At 50.7% G+C, this 20,940-nt stretch overlaps 11 protein-coding genes across 11 annotated transcripts; 6 read left to right on the top strand and 5 right to left on the bottom strand.

Annotated features, from left to right (window-relative positions):
- Positions 1–285: 285 nt before the first annotated feature.
- Positions 286–1,381, top strand: PC9H_001360 (uncharacterized protein; the record flags this gene model as incomplete). The annotated part of the gene is made up of 7 exons (XM_036771010.1): positions 286–523; positions 577–588; positions 641–681; positions 742–775; positions 837–1,001; positions 1,053–1,155; positions 1,210–1,381. The coding sequence occupies 7 exons, from the start codon at positions 286–288 to the stop codon at positions 1,379–1,381; spliced, it is 765 nt and encodes a 254-aa protein (XP_036636855.1).
- Positions 1,382–2,550: 1,169 nt separating this feature from the next.
- Positions 2,551–5,291, top strand: PC9H_001359 (uncharacterized protein; the record flags this gene model as incomplete). Its single annotated transcript, XM_036771009.1, has 12 exons — positions 2,551–2,659; positions 2,713–2,727; positions 2,778–3,062; positions 3,116–3,203; positions 3,316–3,503; positions 3,559–3,638; positions 3,690–3,827; positions 3,884–4,162; positions 4,211–4,323; positions 4,386–4,591; positions 4,661–5,063; positions 5,126–5,291. The coding sequence occupies 12 exons, from the start codon at positions 2,551–2,553 to the stop codon at positions 5,289–5,291; spliced, it is 2,070 nt and encodes a 689-aa protein (XP_036636854.1).
- A 796-nt stretch (positions 5,292–6,087) lies between these two features.
- Positions 6,088–7,417, bottom strand: PC9H_001358 (uncharacterized protein; the record flags this gene model as incomplete). The annotated part of the gene is made up of 6 exons (XM_036771008.1): positions 6,088–6,209; positions 6,266–6,327; positions 6,386–6,651; positions 6,703–7,010; positions 7,067–7,209; positions 7,266–7,417. The coding sequence occupies 6 exons, from the start codon at positions 7,415–7,417 to the stop codon at positions 6,088–6,090; spliced, it is 1,053 nt and encodes a 350-aa protein (XP_036636853.1).
- Positions 7,418–7,786: 369 nt separating this feature from the next.
- Positions 7,787–8,822, bottom strand: PC9H_001357 (uncharacterized protein; the record flags this gene model as incomplete). Its single annotated transcript, XM_036771007.1, has 4 exons — positions 7,787–8,084; positions 8,155–8,495; positions 8,544–8,625; positions 8,677–8,822. 4 exons carry the CDS (start codon positions 8,820–8,822, stop codon positions 7,787–7,789), a joined length of 867 nt encoding a protein of 288 aa, XP_036636852.1.
- An 87-nt stretch (positions 8,823–8,909) lies between these two features.
- On the top strand, positions 8,910–10,610 carry PC9H_001356 (uncharacterized protein; the record flags this gene model as incomplete). Its single annotated transcript, XM_036771006.1, has 3 exons — positions 8,910–9,435; positions 9,497–10,311; positions 10,377–10,610. The coding sequence occupies 3 exons, from the start codon at positions 8,910–8,912 to the stop codon at positions 10,608–10,610; spliced, it is 1,575 nt and encodes a 524-aa protein (XP_036636851.1).
- A 290-nt stretch (positions 10,611–10,900) lies between these two features.
- On the bottom strand, positions 10,901–11,253 carry PC9H_001355 (uncharacterized protein; the record flags this gene model as incomplete). The annotated part of the gene is made up of 2 exons (XM_036771005.1): positions 10,901–10,933; positions 10,993–11,253. 2 exons carry the CDS (start codon positions 11,251–11,253, stop codon positions 10,901–10,903), a joined length of 294 nt encoding a protein of 97 aa, XP_036636850.1.
- Positions 11,254–11,923: 670 nt separating this feature from the next.
- PC9H_001354 (uncharacterized protein) lies at positions 11,924–13,274 on the top strand (the record flags this gene model as incomplete). Its single annotated transcript, XM_036771004.1, has 6 exons — positions 11,924–12,075; positions 12,133–12,275; positions 12,335–12,642; positions 12,693–12,958; positions 13,008–13,069; positions 13,126–13,274. The coding sequence occupies 6 exons, from the start codon at positions 11,924–11,926 to the stop codon at positions 13,272–13,274; spliced, it is 1,080 nt and encodes a 359-aa protein (XP_036636849.1).
- Positions 13,275–14,562: 1,288 nt separating this feature from the next.
- On the top strand, positions 14,563–15,435 carry PC9H_001353 (uncharacterized protein; the record flags this gene model as incomplete). Its single annotated transcript, XM_036771003.1, has 7 exons — positions 14,563–14,699; positions 14,770–14,843; positions 14,910–14,965; positions 15,027–15,047; positions 15,116–15,205; positions 15,272–15,284; positions 15,338–15,435. 7 exons carry the CDS (start codon positions 14,563–14,565, stop codon positions 15,433–15,435), a joined length of 489 nt encoding a protein of 162 aa, XP_036636848.1.
- A 231-nt stretch (positions 15,436–15,666) lies between these two features.
- GLO2 (Cytoplasmic glyoxalase II) lies at positions 15,667–16,683 on the bottom strand (the record flags this gene model as incomplete). The annotated part of the gene is made up of 5 exons (XM_036771002.1): positions 15,667–15,751; positions 15,816–16,196; positions 16,259–16,371; positions 16,428–16,433; positions 16,492–16,683. The coding sequence occupies 5 exons, from the start codon at positions 16,681–16,683 to the stop codon at positions 15,667–15,669; spliced, it is 777 nt and encodes a 258-aa protein (XP_036636847.1).
- A 63-nt stretch (positions 16,684–16,746) lies between these two features.
- On the top strand, positions 16,747–17,819 carry PC9H_001351 (uncharacterized protein; the record flags this gene model as incomplete). Its single annotated transcript, XM_036771001.1, has 3 exons — positions 16,747–16,806; positions 16,902–17,051; positions 17,106–17,819. The coding sequence occupies 3 exons, from the start codon at positions 16,747–16,749 to the stop codon at positions 17,817–17,819; spliced, it is 924 nt and encodes a 307-aa protein (XP_036636846.1).
- A 393-nt stretch (positions 17,820–18,212) lies between these two features.
- On the bottom strand, positions 18,213–20,879 carry PC9H_001350 (uncharacterized protein; the record flags this gene model as incomplete). The annotated part of the gene is made up of 12 exons (XM_036771000.1): positions 18,213–18,275; positions 18,330–18,395; positions 18,461–18,646; positions 18,702–18,725; positions 18,777–18,838; positions 18,933–19,084; positions 19,144–19,399; positions 19,452–19,970; positions 20,055–20,219; positions 20,294–20,555; positions 20,609–20,796; positions 20,849–20,879. 12 exons carry the CDS (start codon positions 20,877–20,879, stop codon positions 18,213–18,215), a joined length of 1,974 nt encoding a protein of 657 aa, XP_036636845.1.
- Positions 20,880–20,940: the final 61 nt, after the last annotated feature.

Here is a 20,940-nt window from a genome sequence, read left to right as displayed (position 1 = left end):
TCTTTTCTCCACAACCCCAAACTTATATTAAAATGGGTCACTCTACCCTCAGAGCTCCATCCCCAAATTGTGCCAGGATGCTCGCAGCTCTGGTGAAACATATGTACCGGCCTTGCACTGTGCACACAGCAAGCTAGCACCCGCGAACTTTGTCCGCTTTGTGTCCGCAGCACTAACTGGGCAGTAGACTTCGACTTCGCGCCATGTGATTCCTACATAGCCACCTTATCCTTACAAACAGGGAACTCATGATGCACCGGCGCCTCCTTCATCATCGTCTCCACAATGTATAACGTACAGCCCGGCTACGGCGCCCCCCAAACCCACCATCGCGCGTACTCGGGCAGCCCCAGCTACTCGCAACAGCAACCAGCGCATGCACATCGGGTTCATGGAGGCGGATATCCCGCTGCCGGCCCACCCCCAGGCGCCGACCCGCAGCTGTGGAACTGGTTCTCAGCAGTCGACGCAGACAGGTCGGGCTCGATCAGCGTAACAGAGCTGCAGAGTGCTCTTCTGAATGGTACGCCCACATTTCATCTTGGCTTTGCGATAGCGTTGCTGATTGGCGTTCAGGGAACTGGACCAGTGAGTCGTAGATCGCTCTTACTGGGTATTTGATACGAAAGATCGCCGGCAGATTTTGACCTCGATACCGTGAAGATGCTAATGTCTATATTTGTACGTCACATTTCATTAAGCTCTCTTATGGAATTGGAATAGTGAGATGTCACCCGATAGGACACCGATCGCAGTGGCACCATAGGATTTCAAGGTATCTCGATGAATTGTAATTTGTGATATTTCCCCTTGCTTGACCGCGGCCTTTTTGACAGAATTCGTTGGACTGTGGAAATACATTGCGGACTGGCAGAATGTCTTCCGGCACTTTGACCGCGATCGATCCGGATCGATAGATGGGCGAGAGTTGTCCGAAGCCCTTCGTAGCTTTGGTTACAATTTGTCACCGTCACTGCTGACTCTCATAGAGCACAAATACGGTGCGTATGCATCCACCGTCGCTATATCCTCGAACCTAAAAACAATCGCAGCATCGGAGCCCGCGGTTGGGTATGGACCTCCACCCGGGATTACCTTCGATAGATTCGTCCGGGCCTGTGTTGTTGTGAAGACGCTTACTGAATCATTCCAACGGTAATTCTACCCACGTTCTTGCGACATACATCTTATCAATGCCACTTTCAACAGGTACGACACTCGAAGAGATGGCTGGGTGACGCTCAATTACGAGCAGTTTATGACCGTACGTCTTCGGCTACCCATCCATTATCACGTACTGACAACGAATCGCAGATCGTGCTCAGTGCTCCTTGATGCCTTTCAATACATACCTACAAGTAATGTTGCAGATTGTTTCTAGTAGCCCATAGTTTATGCTCCTGATATCATTGCCGATGTTTACCCTGTATTTTCACCTAGCTTCTGCAAAGTCACCTTTCACACTCTTCTTCTTTATCCATCCAGCTCGTTTGGAATAATAGAATATGTATCAAGTAAATGATATCAGCTTGTTGAAAAGGGGGTTGAGAAATCGCTGGACTTAGGAGGGGGACCAACCTGGATATTGTCTGCCTTGCTTGAATGTTGCTCGCTGTCGTTTAGACGCGCGAGCGAAGTCATGTGTACCCCTAAAGGCCCCTGTACATCCAAGAATGCACGTCCAAGTTACGGTCGGGATGAGTTTCTATGGGCTTCCTGGCTCGCAGAAGGAATGCGTGTCGAGAGAGCACTGATTAGCCATGTGAAAGGAGTGCAATCAAGTGGTTGGGAGTGTCGATTGTAAATCAATGAAGAGTCAAGTCTACACAGGGCAAGTAAAGGGGGGGAGACTTGCTTTTGAAAGGAACCAGTTTAGTGAGATGGAAGGGCCAAACCAATACGACCATCAAGGTGTAGTAGATGGCGTGGAACAAAACAAATGAACAACTCGGTGGGAGGAGTGAATTGATGTTGCTGAGGGTTTCTTATTAATTCATTGAGAACGGGCATTTCTATTCATTTGCTAACATTATGTTCTTGGTCTATATCCTCATCCTTTTTGGAACCATATGTCCACCATAACTTTCAATGTCAATACATTAGTTGGCGGTCCCCTCGGAAAGCAGCTATGGCTGCAATATCGGCACAGAACAAATCTACATCTTGGTATTTCTATTTCATTCACAAATCAGCCAGTGCAGGGTCCTGTACCAGAGTTAACCATGCATGGTATACTTGCATGCAGTAACAAGCAGCGTGCGCGTTCAGTGCGAACGGTGGCTCTAAATTGGATACCCATGTCGATGTATATATATCAGTAGATTAGCACTAGATTAGCTACAAAACCTGATCGCTGTATCGCTCATCGCTGTATCGTACTCGTACTACCAGTGACATAAAGTAATTTGAAATCCGTTCATTGTACCGGGAACCGGTCTAGCGCCCATGTGAGGTGACACGAATTCACGTGTGTTTTGCCAGAATATAATACCTGACGGGCAGGTTTACCCCAGAACCGAACCCTTTGGACTCTTCCCCCACAACCCCGCAATGTTCTTTTCAAAACCCGTCAACCCAAACACGACGCCATGGCCTGAGCATATGCCTTACGATGCCCAGGCGGTAGAAGTACCTGGCACGAAGCGCCCCGGTCAAACCGGTATGTTTGCGTCAATCGCAAATCTATCCTAGGAACTCACGTTTTGTTCGAAGCCCACTACCGTAATGGTAAGCGAAAGACCCACAGAAAGAAGTTAAAATCACGCTAATACGCCTAGGCGTTTTTGGGCTCATCAACGAGAACTCGCCTGGAGCCATTCTAACTTTGCCTGAGGTGTTCGCGTATGGTATCAGTATGGGCAAGGATCGACCATATCTCGGTCACCGGCCTTTGGTCTCATCAAACCCTCTCAAGTTCGCCGACCATTATGTCTGGCAAACTTACGCCGAAGTTGATATCCGAAGACGCCGCTTGGGCAGCGCGTTGCGATATCTTTTCGACACCGGAGTCCTAGGGGGAGCTGACTTAGACACTGTCGGAATTTGGTCAATAAATAGGCCAGGTACGTTGTTATGGCCTTTCCATCACCGTCCATATCTCATGCAGCGAGTGAAGAATGGCAGATTGTCGATCTTTCACTCCACGCGTACCGTTTGGTTGGCGTAAGTTTGTATGACACGCTCGGAAGAGATGCCGTCGGTACGTTGCTATACACTTTCCGTCACAGGTGATTGCTTACCGACTCTGCATCACAGAATACATGTACGGTATCTCGTTCAGGATGGATTTCCCGTGTAAGCTCACCATGCCTTTAGCACCAATCACGCTCAATGCACGGTTGTCTTCACCACGTTCTCCCATGTCTCCGATTTGCTCAAAATGGCCTCCAAATTGCCAAACGTCAAGCTTATCGTTTCTTTGGACAACCTGACTCCCGAAGCCCGACAGGTGGTATCTTCCTGGGGAGATGCTGTTGGCATCCAAGTTAAGGATTTGAGCGACAGTAAGTCGTCAGCCCCTCGCATGAGTTATGCGTAGCTGATTACAGTGGCAAACAGTGGAGAAGCTGGGTGAAGCCCACCTTACCGATATTCTCAAGCCAGATCCCAACTCCGTCGCGTCCATCTGCTATACTTCTGTACGTCCTAGATGCGTATCGTTTGAAGAACATCTGCTGATTGTTGCTCAGGGCACCACCAGCAACCCAAAGGGTGCCCTCCTGTCCCATAGAAATCTCGCAATGAGCGTCTTCTCCAACCTCTTTGGCCTCACTATTCAGCAAGATGGCTGCGCACTCTCATACCTTCCCTTGGCCCACATCTACGAGGTACACTCATCGCCTTCCGGCACCTTTGGGTCATGATTCTGACGCACACCCTATAGCGTCTTGTCGAACTTTCGACCACTGCTGTTGGCGGGAAAATCGGTTATTTCACAGGCGACCCACTCCGTCTTCTCGAAGATGCTCAAGTCTTGAAGCCAAACTTCTTCCCCGCCGTTCCCCGTGTTCTGAACAGAGTCAGCCAAGCAGCCGCAGTGGCAGGCAAAGCACCCGGTCTTAAGGGTGCGCTTTTCAGGAAGGCCGTTCAAGTCAAGCTGGACCGACTAGTCAAGACGGGAATTAACACCCATCCATTCTGGGACAGACTCGTTTTCTCCAAGGTACGCGAACATGAGATAGGCTGAATCTGGGCTCATGTCTATCGTCAGGTTACTGCTGTCCTTGGTGGTAATCTGGAGTTGATCACCACAGGTTCTGCGCCTACTAGCGTGGAGGAGATGAACTTCCTTCGCATCTTGTTGTGTTGTGAACTGAGTGAGGGGTGAGTAGCCGAAACTATTGTGGGTGAATGAGGGAGCGCTCTAACGCTGTATCATTCTGCAGTTACGGAATGACTGAGAACACTGCGACTTGTTGCAAGACTTGGCCAAATGACCCTCACTCCAGCGGGACCGTTGGTGCTCCACATCCACTTAACGAAGTTAAGCTTGTCGATGTGCCAGAAATGGGATACACATCTAGCGACCAGCCAAACCCTCGGGGAGAAATTTGCACGCGCGGACTCAACGGTTTCTCTGGGTACTACAAAGGTTCGCACCTTTTTCTAAGTAATTGTGACGTTGGTTACTGACGATGTTTCCTTCCTTGTAATCTGCCAGATGAAAAGAACACGAAAGAAACCTTGGACTCGGAGGGTTGGTTGCATACCGGCGACGTCGGCGAAATCGACCAAGCGGGTCGCCTAAAAATCATTGACCGTGTCAAGAACATCATGAAGCTCTCTCAAGGCGAATACGTTGCCCTCGAAAAGATCGAGAATCTTTACGGAAACTCACCCCTGGTTCAACAAATCTACGTGCATGGCGATTCGCTGCAGTCCTATCTCTTGGCCGTTGTTGTACCTGACCCCATCGTATTTGCGGAGCTTGTGAGTGGTGTTCTGGGCAAGAAAGTTACTGCGGAGGATGCAGATGTTCTGCAAAGAGCATGCGAGGACGAAAGAGTCGTCAAGAAGGTATTCGAGGCATTGGCCGTTGAGGCGAAGAAGAGTGGATTGAAAGGGTGCGCACTCCTAAATACTGAACCTCTTCGTTATCACTAACTTTCTTTGCTCAATTTCCTAGGTTCGAGGCCGTTAAGCGTATACATGTCTGCATGGATCTGTTCTCCATCGAGGAGGGCACTCTCACGCCCACGTTCAAACTTCGCCGCCGGGATGCATATGCGAAGTTCAAGACAAGACTAGATGCACTCTATGCCCTTGGAGAGCCGTCTTCGAGCCGGCTTTAAAGTTTCGTATTGGCCAGAAAAGTGCGGCGGATGGATTTAGATTTTAAGTTCTCCAGGATATTTGACTCGGCCGGGTTGGAAATTTATAAGTTATCGATATATTCATACGATCACATAACGTTCCATCTAAATCGTAGATTAGCGTAACGACAGTAAGGCTGATGGGTGGTGTGTAGACTATTATATGTCGATGTTCGCCAGTTGTAAAACACACTCATTTAGTGGTGCGCCCAGGCACACCCCTTCCAACCCGGGAACACGAACAACCTGCCGACTTTCCGTCCACAACGACTAATTTTTGCATATTATGCGAAGTATGGCATGGGGTACGTACATCGTCCGTTTCTTTCGACTATACTATTCAAAGGAGCTATTCCGGCGAAGGACCTTCTTCTCAGAGTTCGGGACACAATGACTCTTTGTAGTACTAGTAGAGTCTGGTATTGAACACTGAAGTGTGATGGATTAGAAACCATTGCCTTGGTCGGATTCGTATCTCTTGGGTTGGTGGCAAGCCTGCTGAACGTTCCATATGCCAAGATTCTGTCCATAATGGCATGAGGGGGTGGAATCGGTTCGTCGGCTACTCTATGCTGGTAGACGATGGACGACTGCCGTAAGTGACCGCGCAATTTCACCAGCCCACTATCACTGCTGTGAAGTTACTTCGAGTCAAGATTCATCGTTGTTGATGGTCTTCGTCGTACAAATGCTTAGTGTTAACAGGGCAACATTGATAATGGTATATAAACGCTGGGACCCAACATTGTCCAGGGAAGTTTCGTGCTCGTGTTCTTCACGTTGATCCTTCGATCTTCACCACAACCTTGCCGGTTGCTCTTGAACTCATTATTCGCTCGTAAGCTTTCAGCACGTCTTGCATCTCGTAGACAGAGTCCACGACCCCTACAACCTTGCCTAAAGAGTTCGGCGTCAGACAGAGCTAGACTGTACATCGCAGGATGAATCCCTACCTTCTGCAACCAAGGTATGGAATGCCTCCAAATCGGCCTTGTTCGCTTTGAGACTGACGAGCCTAGAATATCAGAATTATTAGCGACTACTTCGATAAGCTCGAATTCAGACATCCTGACTTGAATTTCCTGGGAATGCCGCCAAGCCAGGAGGGCCATGTCATAGCAGCGATCGTCTTTAGAAGATACCCCATCTCTTTGAAAGAGAGACCGTGAGGGGCTGGTGTAGTTGTCACAAATACGCCACCATGCGCCATGTATGTAGCGCTGTGGGTGTACAACGAGGGGTCTGAGAGACCGTACGCATCGACTATCGCATGGAATTTGGGCGAGGGTGGATGGGATGCAAGGTATTTGTGTATCGGCTCCTTCGTATAGTCAATAAACTAGCATATCCGTGAGCACGGCGCATATAAGCCACATGGAACTGGATGTACCTCATCTGCGCCTGTTTTCCTGACGAGTTCTTCGTTCTTTCCGGAGGCACTCGCGACGACCTTGATCCCGCGTGCTTTCGCGATCTGTATTGCGAACAATCCCACTGCCGTGCTCGCGCCGTAGATGAAGACCGTCTGGCCAGCTTCCAGATGGGCGCATTCGAACAGGGATTGCCAGGCGGTGAGGCCAGCCAGTGTCAACCCAGAAGCGTGGATCGCATCGATATTGGACGGCCGTTTGGTCACGCATATATCCGGCACCAGCGCGTACTCGGCCAAAGTGCCTTGTCGCGTTTTCAGGGTTATCACTATCGCGAAGTGTCGGTGTATATCGAAGGCCGTCTAAAACAACGAGGGGACGTACGAGCATGGATGAATCCGAACACAGGATCCCCCACCTCAAACTCCGTGCCGTTCTTCTTCTCGACGACGCCGGCAAAGTCGTATTCAGCAGGCAGGGGCCTTTTCGCGAGGAAATTAGGAGCCAACTGCATCAATTTCCATCCTCTATAGATAGATGATGAGTTCGAGTCGCTAGATGCTCGGGATGGACAGAAACATACACTGGGTTGAGCGCCGCAGCTTGTATCTTTACGAGTACGTGGTCCTTTGGGATTTCGCTTGGAACAGGCCAGTCCGATTTGAAATTTAATGCTTTCGAGGGGTGTCCCATTCTTTCGACTATCCACGCCTTTTGCGTCGTTGGGGTGGACATGGTTGTGGTTGAACGGTGGGAGAGAAGTGCTGCAGTGGGTACTGGGTATCCATCGCTCTTTTCTGGCAATTTCTACCTCGGAAGCCGAGCAGTTGCGCGGTTTACACCCGAGTTTCTCATTACTTACCAACCATGCTGAGCGATATCAAGTAAGCAAGAACAAGATGTAAATCAGGGCCATATATGGTAATTGTCGCATTATTTCAATTCTGGTGCTACGCGCCTTGCAACGTGCGTGCAAAAGATCATTGCAATGGCCAACCTTTGTCATTTTCCATTCGACCCGCGTCCCATCACCAATAGTGAAATGCAGCCTGCTTCTGATGGCATCTTGCTTCAGCACCGAGTCCAGTGCCTTTCGTTTGCGATCTAGGATGGCGGCATATCAACCTGCTCTTCCGGGGGATGTTCTTCCAGCCACTTGCGGACATCCTTTTTGCTCAGCATCCCCCAAACCCGTTCTTCATCTTCTCGTGTCCTCTTGCGGTAGAGCCTCATTATGTGCCCGCAGATGTCCCAAATATCTTCCCATTCCGCATCAAACAACTCCCACCAGCAGTTCGGCGGCGTTGAGGGCAAGGCGATGTTCAGGTGGCGCACTGTAAGCAATATCGCAGCGCTGACAATCGTCGGTATAGGATACAACGCGTATATCGGGGTTTGATGCCTGTATACAGTCAGCCATGAGGGAACAATCATGAAAGTGCGGTGTTGTGTGAGTCGAACGGCGCACGTACGCGTCATTCAGGTATCCCCAAGCTTTCGTACACGCATCCTCGTGGTTTGTAAGCCCTAGCACTCTCATATAGTTGATGAGCGTGCCATATGGTAGTACGACATTGACATTGAACCCTAGCCGCTTCAATATTTGCATCTCGGCGACAACAAGCGCATCCTTGAGGTCGTAGAATGTGTTCCCGAAATATGACATCGCGGCGTATTTGAATTCGGTATTGCTGTTGCTCAGCTTGTGCACAGTCCGTTGTAGAAGCAGATCGTAAACGTTGATAAGATCCCGCATGCGAAGCGGGCATTCCTCCAGCTTCGAGGCGAGGTAGAGAGCGCCCATCCCTACATCCTGGTTGGCGTTAGGTGACGGCTCGGAACGTCATGACGGCGCACGAACCCCAATACCAAACTGCTTCATCGAAGTCACAAACCAGAAACGCTGGAATAGTATTTGTGCTGTGGCTACAGCGACCTGTTTCCTGAAATTCGTTAGTAGGAAATTCGCCGAGCGCGTGTGTGGCGGCACGCACTGCTTGAGAAGGATACCAGCTTCATGGATGAGCTTGCACCCAAAGGCCCTCAGGTCCGCTTCAAGTTCTTCGGGCAACCCATCTGATCTCGAAGGTGTGCATTGAATTTGTGATAACGAGGCGACGGGGTAGAAGACGGGGTACATCGCGGTTTAGCACAGAACAGGGGAAGCGTGACCAAACAATTTCAATTTCTCGCCAGTGGAATCTCTGCTCACGACCATCACCACGAAATGGACACGCTGCCTCCAAAACCTGTGGTGGCCCCACGAAGTCCGTCGCGCGAAAATATCAGCAGACATGACGCGGATGGCCGTGACCGGGACTCTGGCAGACGGCCAGAATCCTCGTACCGCGATTCTGGCGGACGTCGCGACGATAGATCTGACAGGCGATACGACGACAGGCCTTACTCGTCGAGACCTCGGCAGGATGCAGAGCCATACCCAAGATCTCGTTACTCCGGACGGGACGCCCCTCGACGAAATGACGCCCCCAGAGGTCGCGGTCGCGGTTATGGCAGAAGAGACTATGATAGTAGAGGGTCTGATTCTAGGTCGTCATGGAGTAGAAGGGAAGAACCGCCTGATGGATGGTCGAGGTCTGGTGGCAGAGACGACCGGGACAGGGACAGGGACAGGGATCGAGGCGACTACCACCGCGACGATGACCGTCGAAGGAGAGATGGCCCATCCTCACACGACGGTCGTCATCGTGAGACAACAGTAGATTCATGGGTACCAGATTCTCGTCGGTCAGGTGCGTAGCCAACGCCGCCTCTATTGTGATGCTTGGACGACGCGCCACATTGTTTTTACAGACTATGGTGGAGACAGGCGGCGTTCCAGATCTCCTCGGAGGCGGCCGTCTTCTCCCCCGCCGCCTCGCAGTCCTTCCGACAGTCGTTACTCACGTCCCAGAAGCCCGGGGCGTTATTCCTCTCCTCCCTGGCGGCCACCGCCTAGGGAAGATACTCCTCCACCGCGGACATCACCCCCTCGAGTAGCCATCAAGCAAGAAGAGTCTCGTGCGATTCTCCCACTCAAAGAGGAGCCCATGCCACCTGTAAATGCTCAGGATCCTGTCAAGAATAATGAACAACTAGATATAAAGCCAAGTCCTGTCAAACAAGAACCTGCTGTATGGGGCCGTTCACCAACTCCAATCAAAGCTGAGCCCACTTCGGCGCCTCTTCCGCCTAAGAGGGAGTACCCAAGCGAACCTCCAGTTAATCTGGTCAACGCCCGTCCAGTGGATGATCGAGTGAAGGATAATGACGTGAAGATGAGAGACCAATCCGATGCGTCAATACCGACTCATCCAAGACATCACCTACGAACCGCAAATTTGGACAGAGTTCAGTCTCCTCACTCGAGACTTGATTCTCCATCCGGGAGCTCCCATCCGATTCAGCGTCGCTCCTCACCGCCAAGATTCAATCGTCAGGTCAGTGACAGACATTCCAGATACGATGGTCCGCCGACCCGCCTAAATAAACCTTATCACCACAAACACGAACCTGACAAAATATACCCACAACTGGCATCTGCGGAATTGAACCGTATATTCCCTTTGAAATTTGAGGAACCGATCCCTCTGCCTTCCGAGTTGCAACAAATGCATGCCAAACGGGAGGTGAGTCCCCGGATTTCCTTTCGTCCATCATCAAGCTTTACTAACGACGATAAATACATGAATAGCAATTCAGGAAGAGTGCGTTGATATTTTGCAAACAGCGTGCCGCTCTGGTACAAGTCGAGCTACAGTTGGCGGAAGCCTTGCGTGAAGTAGACTTGGCGTCCATCGATGTAGCCACTGCGAAGAGTCGACAAAGAGCGATAGAACATACCATCGCAACTCTGGAGGCGGTGCCCACCTCTGAGCCGTCTTCGTCGAGCGGACAACCATCCGAAGGCACCAACACAATTTCATAGCCATCACCCTATATTGTACGCCTGGGGTCACTCTACATACGTTACCTTATCCACTAATCTCAATCGGGGTTGTTGAATTCATCGTTCTCCATCGTGATAGGTTTCGTCCTTTTGGACTCGTCAGGAGAGGCGCACACCTCCCGACCTACCGTGATTAGCTACCAGTCCCGCATTCCTAGAAAAAGCTGCAAACGCTTGGAGAGGTGTATCAGCAAACGAGAAACGAGGAAGCACGCGACTCATCATTCCGTATCACCGCCATTCTTCTCCTAGGCGGTTCTGCCGCCACTTCAGAGATAGCGGGCCACGTCCGGAAGGAACTCCTGTAGTAATAGACGCGAGTCAGACTCGATTCTCGCGCCGACGAGTGGATGACACTGACCGCGAACTGCTGATCGGGCACGTCGAGGTAGCGTGCAGACATCTTCTGCACGTTCCTCGCCCACTGTTTCTTCTTCTTGGTCTGCATCGCGTCCTTCAATGCCGAGCGCAGCTGGCGGCGAACGGCCTTGAAGTCGAAGGTCAGCCCAGTGATGGCACCGGTCGCCCTCGCCTTGGGAACTTGCACGTGGAGGTCCTCGCCCGCGAGAATGGCCTCACATGAGCAGTCGTGGAGGTTGAATAGCTTGCAGTTGCAGATCATTGTCTCAATGTTTGACAGGGAGTATGTGGTTGTAGTGAAGAAAGAGAAGCGAGAGGATGTGCGAAGTTTATGAAGGACGGTACCTCCTATCCCCTGGCAGCCCCTTTACGAAGCTGGCTGACGGTCAGCCCTCCGAGAAGGCCGCAAATAGGGTTTGCGTCGTTAACTGCATTCCCTGGAATGTTCGTGAACGAACTACACTCGACGCTTGCTTTTCTTTTTGTGGCGATACACGCACTGGACCGGGTACTTGCGTTCGCCAAGCATCCCAACGATAATGACTGACAGATTCGCAGCGGCTGGGGTGTGCAGTCCCAACGTATTGCTAGTTGTCAGCCTCCTTCGACAATGAACTTGATAGCGCGTCTCCATGGGTATATCCCCCTTTGTGCCGATTAGACGTCCAAAAAAGTCGGCTGACTGGTTCCACGGCTATTGAAGACCTTTTCACGACGCACAAACTACAACGTAGAGGTACTGTGCCACGACGATCCTCCACCACTTAGTAATCAAATGTTTCAGCTTCAGAGCTTCAGACATGTTCATAACCTCCGACCCTGGCGTTGCTCTTACTAATACAGTTGGCTGACATACCATGTCTGCTGGACTATTTAGTAGGCCTCTTGCAAGAGGGTAGGTTCAAACTGGTATCTCCCGAACGACCATCATCATGCCTACACCGACGACGCAGAAAGCTTGGATAGTTGAGCGAATGGGACGCCCCTCGAAGGCGTTGAAGTTCCACTCGGATTGGCCCGTTCCGAGCGAAATCCCGAAGGACCATGTACTCGTCAAGATACAAGCTGCCGCCCTCAACCCCATGTATGTATCCTATCTCTGCACCTCATGCGACGACGTGAACTAATAACCGATTTACAGAGGATACAAACTGATGCAGGTCGCACCCAACTTTCTGGCCAAAAGACCTTTGATCGCAGAGCACGACTTCTCCGGCGTGGTCGTGAAGGAGAACGGCACCGAGTTCGAGGTTGGGGATCCGGTGTTCGGATTCTTCCACGTCTGTGCGTGCTCTTCCGCCGTATTGCGCAATTAATGACGAACCTAATTGTATCCGCAATAGCTGTGGCCCTGAAGACGAGACAGGGGGCTCTGGCTGAGTACGCGGTGGTACCTGCGATAAGCGTGGCGAAACGGCCTTCCAATATCGACGCGATTAAGGCGTCTGGGTTGGCGGTGGTCGGCCTCACCGCGTACCAGTCTATGTTCCACGACGCGCGCCTGGAAGCTGGCCAGACCGTCTTCATCAACGGCGGGAGCACCTCCGTAGGGCTGTTCGCGATACAGATCGCGAAAGCGCACGGGCTCAACGTCGTTGTGAGCGCGTCCGGGAAGAACGAGGAGCTGGTCCGGAAGATGGGTGCGGACGAGGTTGGCTGTTCTTTGAGCGCTCGATGATGTGGTGCTGACGATCTGTTTAGTTTATTGATTATACGAAGGAGCCATTGCACAGATACCTTACATCCCACCCGCCCTCACCCAAATTCCACGCCATAATTGACGCGTACGGCCTGTCGGATCCGTCTCTGTACACCCACAGCCCCGCGTACCTGGCGCCCGGTGGAGCATTTGTGACGACTACCCCGGCACCGCACAATGTGTCTCTGACAGAGCTTGGCAACCTGTTCAGAACCATTGCTGCAATGACATGGCCCACATGGCTTGGTGGCACTCCTCGGGAATTCAAGTGAGGAATATCATCACTGTTACTTGGACTTGATGTTGACATGCTCTAGGGTCTACGGGCTAGTGCAGAACAAGGCGGATATCAACGCACTGCGCGACCTGGTAGCTGAAGGTAAGGGATCGTCGGTCTGTGATGTATATTTCTTGCTGCTGATTGTATCCTTGTAGGCAAGGTAGTGGGAGTGGTGGACTCCATATACGAGATGGACGACGCGCTTAAAGCGTACGAGAGACTGTTGACTTCGAGAGCGACTGGGAAAGTTGTGATCAAGATAGACGTACCACCTGAAACGAACGATGTCGTGGACAGTTCGTAGCTTACTGTTCTTTATATTTTGATGGACGCCCTGTTGGACTATATCGGTCAATTGGAGCGCGAATGCGACGTCAAGCTGCGACTACAACGACGAGCTCCTTGGTGATATTCATTCCCCTTTCGACACACACACACACTCTCTCTCCGTACATTCCTACCGCCCCTGTTACGTACACTTTCGTGCATATGTGTTTCCACGTAATGAAGGATTTGTACCTTTAATAGCTTATTCTATGTTCATGCTTCCTTGGTGAATGCGCCTCACACATCACCGATTCTTACATGCCCGCACTCATAAGTAAGTATCTATGGTAAGCTGTGAGCTACCCATGCGGCTCCAGTGAGCTCTCCTGAGCAGAAACCATGTTGACCAGGGGCTAGGGGGCTTTCAATCCATTTCGGTGGCCTGTTTTGTTGCCAAATCTCGTTTAAACCTCGAAGTCATCGGTCTATTAAATTGGCATTGACTTCCATCTCCTCTCATGCACTGAAAATCGCAAAAACTCGACCCTCTGTGGCCTCCTCAGCTTGACTAGCTTTGTTATGCCCCCCTGGGTTTTGGACTTCACTCAGTGGCTAGGAGTCTGGCGTCTTCCCCTTAGTCCTCCTTGCTGACTTCATCCTTGACTGTTGAACATTGAGTGATAAAAGATAAGGCATCGTTCACAACACCATTGTTGACATCCCAAATGAAACTAATATCACGCTGTTATCAGTCCAGGTCAGATCCCACTCCTCTTTAGATCCGATGGTATGGGCCCGGATGTCAATGAAGTGGACTGTGGTGGAGGATGGCGAAGGTGAGAGACTTCTTAGACAGTACATTAACATTGCAATCAGAACAGGTGAGACAAAATGTGCGCCTCCTCGCCTTGTAGCTGTAAATACACATATTACTACTACATTAATAGGAAAAATCTGACGGTTGGCGCTCTTTTATAGTGTAGTGCTGCCCCTCACGGATGGAGTTGAGATTTTCCATTTCAGGGGTCCTCCTCCTGAGCGGCTCCTGACTCCTATATGAGCCACTTACATAACCGCCTGTTCCAGACGCGCGGAACGTTTTCTGAACACGGTCAACACTTCGGCGGCTGCTGGCACAGCAAGTACTCATCAACATCACGGCCTCACCTCGCCCTCAGCCCCGTGCTTTCCTCGAAGTTCCGCAGAACCCAAAACAAACCAAGTAATTAACGTCGAATCACCCACCGCACTCGCCGCGCTGCGCAGCTCACCGAAACACATAACATAACTCGCCGCACGCTCTTTGAGAGGACCCGGAATTGACGATGGCGCCGAACAAGGGATGGATGAATCTGGAGGGGATCACGAATACGGTGCCCGAGACGCAGTTCTTTGAAGGAGACTCGGCGTTCAAGTTCTTGGGCTTGTCCCGGACGGCGAGGTTGTACGGATTCGTGGGGTGGTACGTTCGTTGCCCTCGTCTCTCTGAACTCACCTTGAATTGAATCTGCGTGCTGTCTGCCGTAAATCAGTCTTATCGCAGGTTTCGTATTGAGCATACTCGGGAGCGCTCTGCTATTCTTGGGTCAATTCACAATATTCGCGAGTGAGTAGTTACGTTGGCCTTTCGTGCGTGAATAGAGTTCATTGATGAGTTTCTACTGCCTCGTAGTTCTTTATGTGTTCGGAACGATTGTAGCCTTGATTGGTACAGGCTTCCTCATCGGGGTGCGTCTTGAAGCTATTCTTACCACCGTTGTGACTAAGTGCCGGGTTGGCCATTCATCAGTTCTTCAAACAATTGAAGATGGTGCGCTAAATCTTCGTCTATACATGCATAGAGATGCTCATTGCCTTCGCTTCTCTCGCCGAATCTAGATGTTCAAGCCTGTCCGCGTAGTTGCCACAATAGTCTTCTTCATCTCGATTGGTCTTGTTCTTGTTGGTGCATTTGTTCTTGAAAGCGGGGTGAGACCGCCAAAATTTCCTATATTGAATATGCTTGTGCTCATTTGTCCCGGTGTATTCTCACAGATTCTATGTTTAAGTGCGTTCGCTTGCTGCTGACTGATGATATACCCGCTGACCTCCCGCCCGCAGTCTTCGTCTTCATCGAGTTCCTTGCGTACACATGGTATACACTATCATATATCCCTTACGCTCGGGCGGCCATCCTGAAGACTATAGGTATGGGTTAGGGACCTACTCACCTGATGACATATGTACTTTCTCTCTCTCTCTAATAACCTCTGCTATGACAATGGCTTTCCCTTCACCTATAAAAAAGGCATACGTGCTGCTGTATAGTGTATTCATTGTGTCCGATGATATGGGTGATGTACATAACATGATGGTGTTACAATTTGGAGGATCTTCCGAATTCGAACCCGACGGGACTTGAGCTCACCCACCAGCCTGGAGGAAGCGACTCACCCCCGGTAGTTGTTCTTCAGTTCCCTCAGTTTGTCCATTACAGTTACGTCAGATGCACCCTCGGGTACCCCGGCTCCTTGCCTGTTACATGTATAGCATAGCAATGAGAGGGATCCTTTGCAAAGGGTGTTGGTTTCGTTCTTACCTGACCGTCGCATCTTGTAATTGCATAAACACATTCCATTCTTTCTCTTCTCCAATTGTTGTGACGCCAGTGATAGATGAGTGTTCTTTCGCCACAGCCTCGAGTTTCTGAATCCCTTTGGCGACCTCCCCGTCGCTTGCGACGCTGCGAGCGAACGCGATATTGCCCCCAGCATACTCGTGGCCGGGATACACGAGCGTCTTGCTAGGTAGTGTTCCCAGATACGACAATGCAGCGTGCATCTCTTCGCCTGTACCCTCGAAGAATCGACCACATCCGCCTATGAACAGGGTGTCCCCTGTGAACACCGCGCCCGGATGCTCCGGGGTAGTTGCGTAGTAGCATATGGAGTCTTGGGTATGGCAAGGAGTCGCGAGGCATCTGTTGTAATACTCGATAGTTAGGTGACCGTGCACTGGATCGTATTTAGAAATCACGCGTACTTGATATGTGTGTCGGTTCCAACAGTGAATTCGGAGTTATCCTTGACGAGGTCCGTCAGTGCAGGAATCTTATCACTGCCCCCGTAGATGGGAACACCAGGGTATGCCTTCGCCTTTGTGCCCTTGAGTTGAGATCCGTTTATAACAATAGTCATGATATGATACGCACAAACGCCTGATGAATGGTATTGCAATGAGCGGTTAAAAATTAAGATCATACACGAGATGCCCACCTCGTTACCGCCACTGTGATCGAAATGGTGATGGGTCGTTATCCCGGCCACGATCTCGACACCGAGTTTGTCAGCGGCAGCCTTAACCTTGGGCACGTCGTAGGGGTCGACGGCTGCGGCCTTGTTGGACGGTTCATCAATTAAGATGTAGGCGTAGTTGTCCTGTCGCACTGGCACTGGTACAATCTTCATACTTGGAATGTGAGAGGAGGAGAAGTGGCGAACAAATAGACGCAGCCGAGATCGTGGAAGTAAATGGCGAAGAAGCATCACGGCAACAGGGGCTCCTCAGCGCTCAGGCTCAGACGAAGCGCGGTATTCTAGTATATCAGTCTTCCTAGCGACTACAACTCTGATAATGATCATCAATGTTTCTGACCATCATAATCACCGTCCCAGCTCCCACATAGCCTCCCCCCTTCTCGTCTCGTCTCGACCCCTCCACTTCCACCGGTACTGCAGGCACAGGTCCGGCTTCACCTACTTTAACCTCTTTCTCTGACGACACTTCAATACAACCTTCGCTTTCGCGTGCCGGCCACTACCGTTTGGCACCCTCCGTAAGTATCAAGCTGGTTTACAGAGCGTCCCATTCATGTGTGACTTTCCCCCAGCCTCCCATTCTTGGAAGCGAGATGCTGGCCAGGAGATTTCATCCCCCTCAGTCGAGCTCGCAACCCCCAACAGGCTCATACGCCTCCCCCAGCTCCACAGGCAGCGGGGCTGAGAGCATACCTAGCTCGGCCTCCTTGACAGACACAACCTCCGAAGCTACGAGCGACCCTCCCACCGACCTTCCTACCGGAGCCAGCGAACTCAGCCCCCCGATTGCCACGAATTCTGCCCAAGACCAATCATCTACTCCCAGCGAATCCGACTCACAACCCCCGGCAGTATTCACCTCCATCACCTCCACCTTTGGTCCGGGGCCATCAACTAATTCGTCGCCCACTTTATCCTCCCCTTCGTCCTCCCCCTCGCCACCCCCTACTCTTCCTCTCACTCCGCCATCACCTTTGGCTACCACCAGTGCAACGAACACACTCTTGCCAAGCCAGCGGACTCTTGCGGCAGGCGCAATCGCTGGTATCGTCATCAGTGTACTTCTCATTGTCGCGATCGCTCTTCTCGCAGCTTTCTTGTTCACGCGCCATCGACGTAGGTCACGAATGCCGCCTAGCAAGGAATTCATGATGGCTCAAGCGGCTGGCATGCAAAAGGGGGGCGCGACCTTCGATTTCGTATCTTCTGATGGTAGGAGCGCGGAGGCCACGCCTATCATGAGGGGATTCCCTAATTTCGAGACGAGTAAATTCCCGTATGGTTGAAAGGAGTGGTATCCAAGGAGCTTGGTCATGGGACGGGCCCTCGACCGTTGCTCAACCATATAGATTATGGGGGTAAATTGGGCCGCCACCGCTGAAACATTTCAAATTTCTAGCCAGTCCTGATGCGCGGACTGAGCAAATGAGATGTGGCCCACGTCGACTCCTCTGGCAAGAACCACGTAGTAGCTTGTATGTATTTTAGATGTTTATTGTACGAGACGTCCGTATCCTACACGAGACAGAGCATAATTAGACTGGGGGCTTGTTCCAAATGGAAAGAATAATAATTAAGCCGTGGCGTCACAAATGCGGTGCGTTTTGATCATCTACACTCTCTGAGAACGTCAATGTGCAATAACGCCGGCAGAAGGATCAATTGTTGGAGATGTGGTCTCAATCACTGAGAATTGCTTGCACTACGTTCGCAACTCTGAGTTGTCTCAAGTCCGTGTACGTCTGCGTATCTGGTTTAGCCACGAAGCATGATCCTTAAGGTAATATACAACCCACCTGACCGCAGCCAACAAAGAGAATGGGTTGACCGGTGACATAGGTCATCGAGAGTGCTGCACCCACCTATAGAAACGATATCAGTCAGCATCAGTAAAATTGCATAGTGAGCCGGATTTAGGAATACATACCTTATCATCAACCGTGTCCCACTTGGTCACAAGCATTCCGTCAATGCCTCTCCCCTTCCCAGTACCTGAAGAGGATGAGAAGTCTCGCAGAGCACGATCAAACTTGGTGAGTTGATCAACAGCCTCGTTCCCTACAAGAGCTTCTCCAACAAAGATGATTTTGTCGGGATTGTTCACTGCAACGAGCTATGGTATATTGTCGTGAGTGATTATCAACATAATTCAATAGAAGGCTACTGACCTTCGCAAGCGCACGCATGAGAGGCTAGAGTAATTCATTGGATGGATTCAGTAAGTGGAATGTTTATTCACATACCTCATTGTCTTGCATACGTCCAGCAGTATCAATCAGGACAACATCAAAATCGTTGTCTCTTCCTGTTCCCGTCAAATGTGACGGAAGGAAGATGAAAGCGGAGACAATGGGATGATATGAATAAGGAGATGCCGTCAGATAAACCATGGCACTGACCGTAGGATATGGCTTCTCTAGCAATACCAGCTGCGTCCTTCCCATAACCACGCTCAAACAGTTCCACGCGCCCTTTGCTATTGGTTGCTCCATTGACTCCAAGCATGCTAAGATTGCGTACGTGGACACGGAGTTGTTCTACTGCACCGCTCCTTGAAAGATACCAAATTCATGAATCACCCAAACCTATCGAACCAAAGATGCGACATACCTGAATGTATCGCACGCAGCTATCAAGACCCTCAGACCATTTTGGATAAGCCAGAAGCAGACTTTTGATAAGTTCGTGCTCTTGCCCACACCGTTTACGCCCACGAAGGTGATGCTGTACGGCATGCGCTGTTGGGTTGAAGGTAGAGGCGATGATAGCTTTGTGCGGATGGACAAGAGTAAGTCCGTGGACGTTTTGGGTGTAAGAATACGCGTGATGGAACTGGACAATGCCAATCGGACAGCAGCATTTGTGGCTGGGATGGTTCGTTCCTCAATGACTCGCTCCCATGAATGAACAGAACGTACTTTGGAAGCTGCCGACCTTCTTTCCAACTAGGGTTTCCCCAACGCCTTCGCATACTTTATCCGCTATTTCCTTTGCGACGTTTTTCTTCATCAAATGTTGTTTCATTCCTTCGAGAACTGGTTTCAAATCTTCCTCCGTCAAGACCTTTGCTCCTGTCAAACGAGCAAATATGGAACCAATGGCGCCCAAAGAAGATCCAGACGTTGATGCAACTTTGTTCCCCAGATTGGACTTGTTTAAAGCCTTTGCAATAACATTGTCCGTCTCGTCATCTCCACTGCGGGAGAACTCCCAATCCTTGACTTCATACATCCCATCCTGAGTCCGAACACCAAGAGACGCTTTGTCTACAAGCGCATTTAGGTCGTGCGATCCGCGGGAGGCGTCGTCATCGGGTTTGTCAACGCTATAGTCCAGTGAAGCCATATCTGTCTCCGTTGGTGCCTCGATGCCCCACTTCCTCTGTGTTTTCGTTTTAGCTTTCTTTTTCGTTGGTGTCTCCGAGCTTAACCACAATGCTAAGACAACCGTACACGGGAGATGAGAAGATATCACGTACTCTGAATTCGGCACACTGTCCCTCCCACTTCCCGCATCCGAACGCCATCCCTCCTTTCCTCCGCGCCGGCCACCGCGACCTCGCAGTCGGTTTTTAAGGGCTTGTACATTTTTGGCAATTTGCTGCTGGTCAAGAGCAATATCTGACGACTGCGAGGGTACGGTACTAAGATCATCGGAAGGCGGACTTGAATCGTCGGTGACTACGACTTGAGGGTTGCGCAATCTAGCCCTGCGTTCCTAAGTTGTGGGGATGTGAATTGTGAGGTGAGGTGGGTCATACTTGGACGGAGAAAGCGCACCTGAGCGGCCCTGTCTTCGAAGCCTTTGAGAAGTCTATCGAATGTCTTATCCCAGGATTTGAGAGTCTCTACAAAGTTCCAAGACGATGCCGAAGCAGTGACGACTTTCCCGGTCTGTGTCGCAGCATGCAAAGAGGCGACGAGGGTAGCCAAGAAGGGGCCAAAGAGTTCGAGGAACACCCGTTTCATGGCATCCAGTAGCTCTTCCACATAGGTCAACTGAAGTATGCGTTGATATGCTACCTGGTATATGGCATTGGGTCGATAAGTTGAGCAGTAGTTAATCGTGTGCTTACCACAAATATCAACTCGAGGTCATTTGCAAAGGTCCACTTGACTTCATAGCCGTCCTTCTCGTATTTTTCTTCCGCAGTGCGACCCTCTGTAAGGACATCCCGAACCAAAGAGTTCACTGGAGAAGCCGAGGATGATGCGAGCTGAGAAGCTTCCGGCGTGAATGACCTTGACCAAAGAACCAGGCCGCCTATATCGTCGTGTCAGGTAGTATCCTATCGAGGAAAGAGCTCAAAACAGACCTTTATGCGATATCGAACAGTGGTCTAGCATGAGGGAAAGATGGAAGAAATGGAAATGGGTGATGGAGAGAAAGTTTATCTGCAAGGGTTGG

This window comes from Pleurotus ostreatus, assembly GCF_014466165.1.
Source record: "Pleurotus ostreatus strain PC9 chromosome Unknown scaffold_1, whole genome shotgun sequence".
Lineage (NCBI taxonomy): Eukaryota > Fungi > Basidiomycota > Agaricomycetes > Agaricales > Pleurotaceae > Pleurotus > Pleurotus ostreatus.
The sequence above is the reverse complement of the archived record's forward strand: the minus strand, read 5'-3'. Positions and strand labels throughout refer to the sequence as shown.